The sequence below is a fragment of the Homarus americanus genome, unplaced genomic scaffold (genome assembly GCF_018991925.1).
Source record: "Homarus americanus isolate GMGI-L3 unplaced genomic scaffold, GMGI_Hamer_2.0 scaffold51011, whole genome shotgun sequence".
NCBI lineage: Eukaryota > Metazoa > Arthropoda > Malacostraca > Decapoda > Nephropidae > Homarus > Homarus americanus.
The window spans coordinates 1-3,899 of record NW_024720231.1 but is presented as its reverse complement, the minus strand read 5'-3'; the positions used below and the strand labels follow the sequence as shown (position 1 = coordinate 3,899).

At 37.6% G+C, this 3,899-nt stretch overlaps 1 protein-coding gene across 1 annotated transcript; it reads left to right on the top strand.

Moving 5' to 3' along the window:
* Positions 1–1,374: 1,374 nt before the first annotated feature.
* On the top strand, positions 1,375–3,882 carry LOC121860466 (the record flags this gene model as incomplete). The annotated part of the gene is made up of 3 exons (XM_042357625.1): positions 1,375–1,543; positions 2,915–3,034; positions 3,493–3,882. Coding segments are annotated over 3 exons (679 nt in total), but the record flags the coding sequence as incomplete, so codon positions are not given.
* Positions 3,883–3,899: the final 17 nt, after the last annotated feature.

Below are 3,899 nucleotides of genomic sequence, written 5' to 3'. Positions count from 1 at the left end.
GATAAATAAACAAAGATAGCAAAAGCAGTGTGAACCAAAGACAAACAGACAGAAGGCAAAGAAAAAAAGTGTAACACATAAGCCTCTTATGTAATGAGGGCCACCACACATAAACACCGACCCTGCTAGCGGCCATGCACTCACACGTCACCCCGGAGAGACTTGCTCGAGAAAATGCTTTTAGCTCAATGTACAAGTCAATAAATCCAAGCTAATGAACAAATTACACACTAGAATAAGACAAGAGAAAGATGCAGAGTGACAGGACTTACTGGCGAATGCGTAACCGGACAAACAAGGAAACTAGATAATCGAAATTAAGATGCAAAGGAGGGGAGCAATTGTATCAAAGAACTGTATATATTGAGACAGGTAGGTAAAGCAAATATATGCCCTTGATAATATGTATAACAAATAAACATCTTTCGTTATATCGGTTCAAGTGGATACGTGGTAAACTCAGATCTTAAAATACTATAAATGGATTACACACACACACACACACAAACAAATAGTAAGCACAAGAGAGGGGAAGAATATTTATGAAGGAGGTGATTCAGACAGACAGACAGACAGACAGACAGAGGTAAAAGAAGGACCGACTGGTTTGAAAGTTCTCTCACGTCGTGCTCCGGACCGTCAGCTCGCCCCGTTTCTACTCTCCGTGTGGGGGCACAGCCACAACTCCAATTAAACGGACGACTTGCATTTAAAGTATGTTATATATATATAGCGGTCGCCTCCTCATGCTAATTCATCCATCTAGATCACCCAGGGTGCCGTGGCAGGGTGCCAGGGAGGACTTTGGCAGGGTGAGACGGGGAGAGGGACAAGGGGGAGAGATGGGGAGGTTTGCTGGAGGTATCAGGGTGGTCGTTGACAGGAGGCCAGTGGGTAGGTGACAAGGCAGAATGAACTAGTGGGCCTCTTGAGGGCCAACGACAAGTTATAAAAGGGCCAGTGACAAGACTCAAGTTGAACTGGGGCCGGATACTCAAAACACCTCATAAGTTACGTTTTTCAGCATGATACAGTACCATATATTGTGGAAGCCTTACAGTACCATAAATTTAGCATACTCAAAATTTAATTATGGTTCCGTAAGACTACCATAAGTTCTCGTAACTCTAGTGTTTACCCTGTAAATTAAGTTCTCTTGTCGGACGGTAGATGTCAGTGCAGACGCTAGTTGGCCAATCAACGCTCAGTTAACAAAATCATCAACCAATCACAAGAGAAGGAGAAATCAGCTGAGAGCGACGCACGTAATATTATTGTGTAAACATGGAAGGACCACCAGCCAAGAAGAGACGACCTTGTGACTGAGGTGGCCAAAAGACAAGAAATGATTTTAGGGAAGTTGGACTCAAGTAGTTGTACACTTCAACTCAAAAACCAGCCTGGGGTGAAGTGTTAAATGCGGTGAATGCTGTTGGTAGAGTCACCCGCAATGTTACTGAAATTCGGCGGAAGTTTTCTGCTGATCTTCGTGTGAGCGTTAAGAAAAAAGCAGCACAAGATAAGAAATATGCTGGTGGAACAGGTAAGTCTTAATATTGTTAGCGTGGTTATTGATTGACAATATGAAACAAACTTAACTATGGTTTTTCTGAGGCTTGGTACGATTTTCGTGTTTGTAAACTCAAGGAAGTAAGTAGTGTGGTGGCTCTCCATCGTGAATGAATACACATATTTTCCTTATATGAGCGCATTCATTAAAAGAAACATCGTTCTTCGAAGTTTTCCGTGTGAGTAAATAGTAAAAACTTTACCGTTCAACCTAAATTTTTTTTTTTTTTACGTGGATTAACCAACCCAGGCACAGTCACTGACCCACGTCGGGGCCTGTAATAATAATTCTTTAGTACTATTAATAAAAATACCTCTTTATTAATAATAATATTAATAATAAATAACCATAAATACCGAAATGAAAACACAAAAAGTGAGAATCAATATACAGTATGTATGTTGTGTTGTTGATATTACGAGAAACAATTGCGACCCTGCACTTGTGTGTAAATGACACATTTAGTCAGATCAGCAACCTTGGACTTGCTCCTAATTTTCGTGATGCCAAATGGCAGCAGGGTCTACCATTAGACAACACATTATGCTTCCAATATCTTCCCACCCGGTAGTCAGGGAAGTCTGTACAACTGTTAATAATTTCCCCACAACTTTTGGATTTTCTTATTATACCTATCATATAGATTACACAATTTTAAGACACACTTGTCATTGTGTCGCAACTGACGTGGAACAGAGATAGTTAATATGAGTTTGTGTGGCAGGGCGGCGGAGGCCTCCCGTTGGTAAAGGAAGCTAGGTTAGGTAGGTTTGGTTACTGTTATAAACTACATATTAATAATTACGTTATTTCCGACGGTAATGAAGGTCATAATGTATAAGTTGCCATAGAATTCCTTTTTTTATGTCGTTAATTTTCATTCATCAATAGATTTATATTCATATTTGGTATACATTAATATGTAAATTTTATTTTGTTAGGCTTATAGGCAAGGATGTTCTATCTTATGAGTTTACAACTAATACAGGTTGAAAATTTCTGGCTGCGACTATTTTTTTTGACTTATTTTACCATTTATTGTTTGTTACCTTAAATCTAATTAACTTTTGACATAGATAAAGGAGAATTTTTGTGGCTACAGCTACAATGATAGGTTAGGTTATAATGTTTGGAACTATTTCAGTAGATTCCTTTGTAACTATGATTTCTGCCAAATATAACATAGTTAGCATATAGTGTATGTAACCACAGCTCACAGTAAGACAACTATTTCAGTAGATTCCTTTGTAACTATGATTTCTGCCAAATATAACATAGTTAGCGTATAGTGTATGTAACCACAGCTCACAGTAAGACAGTTATTATTTATATTTTCTCTTCAAGGTGGCGGCCCCCAAATTGAAATTACATACACTGCAATTGAAGAAGCAATTCTTCAACTATTAGATCCAGCCTCTATACATGGGATTCCAGGGGATGTTGAAAGTGAAGAACCTATTAATGGTAATTCAGTCAAAATACTTTTCCAACCCCCTGATATATTTTGTTTTTTTCTGCCCTTGTTTTTATTTAAAAAAAAACTTTTGGAGACATTTTTTCACATCTTGATTTGGAAATACTGTACAGTATACTGATTTTTTTATATAATTTTGAAAAATAACGACACTAGTAAGTTGGTTTCATTTCTAGCTTGTTTATTGCTTCCCTAATTTATATATTAAATGTTTTTATAACTCGTATGTTAATGGACAAAATTGAGAAGTGCAAATATAAGAAATTTAACGCCTAGTTGATATTTAGATTTAAAAATATTTTAAACAAATATATTTAGATGGTCAACACTATTTTTCAAACCATTATTTTTCCTAAAAGCTTTTGTATATTTGGAAATACAGTGTAATATTTTAATTATACTCTTAACATAGACTTCAATCAACCTATTATACTACATTTCTTTCCAGAAGAAGAAAGAGAACCAACCCCCAGACCCTCAGGAGCTAGGTTTACAGCTACCGGTAGTTGTTTCCGAGAGGAATTTATGTTTCGGCCCGTTCAAGAGAAAGATGATTCTATAACCCGCATTCTGAATGAGGATATACAGGAACATGATATCACAGTACCCATTGTGCATTTAGAACCTGAAATTTCAGCACCTACAAACATTCCTGAATTTTCATCATCCGGAACATATGAGGTAGAAACATGTAGTTCAAGCAATACTCGTCAACCTATTGCTGCTACCAAGGAACAGCGAAGTAGGTCTAGTACCCCTTCTGCCACAGCTGTTAGGTCAACTGTAACTGGTGATTACACTGATGAAATGGATTCATCTCCAATGCCAAGTACGAGCAGTAGTGGCAGGAGGCCA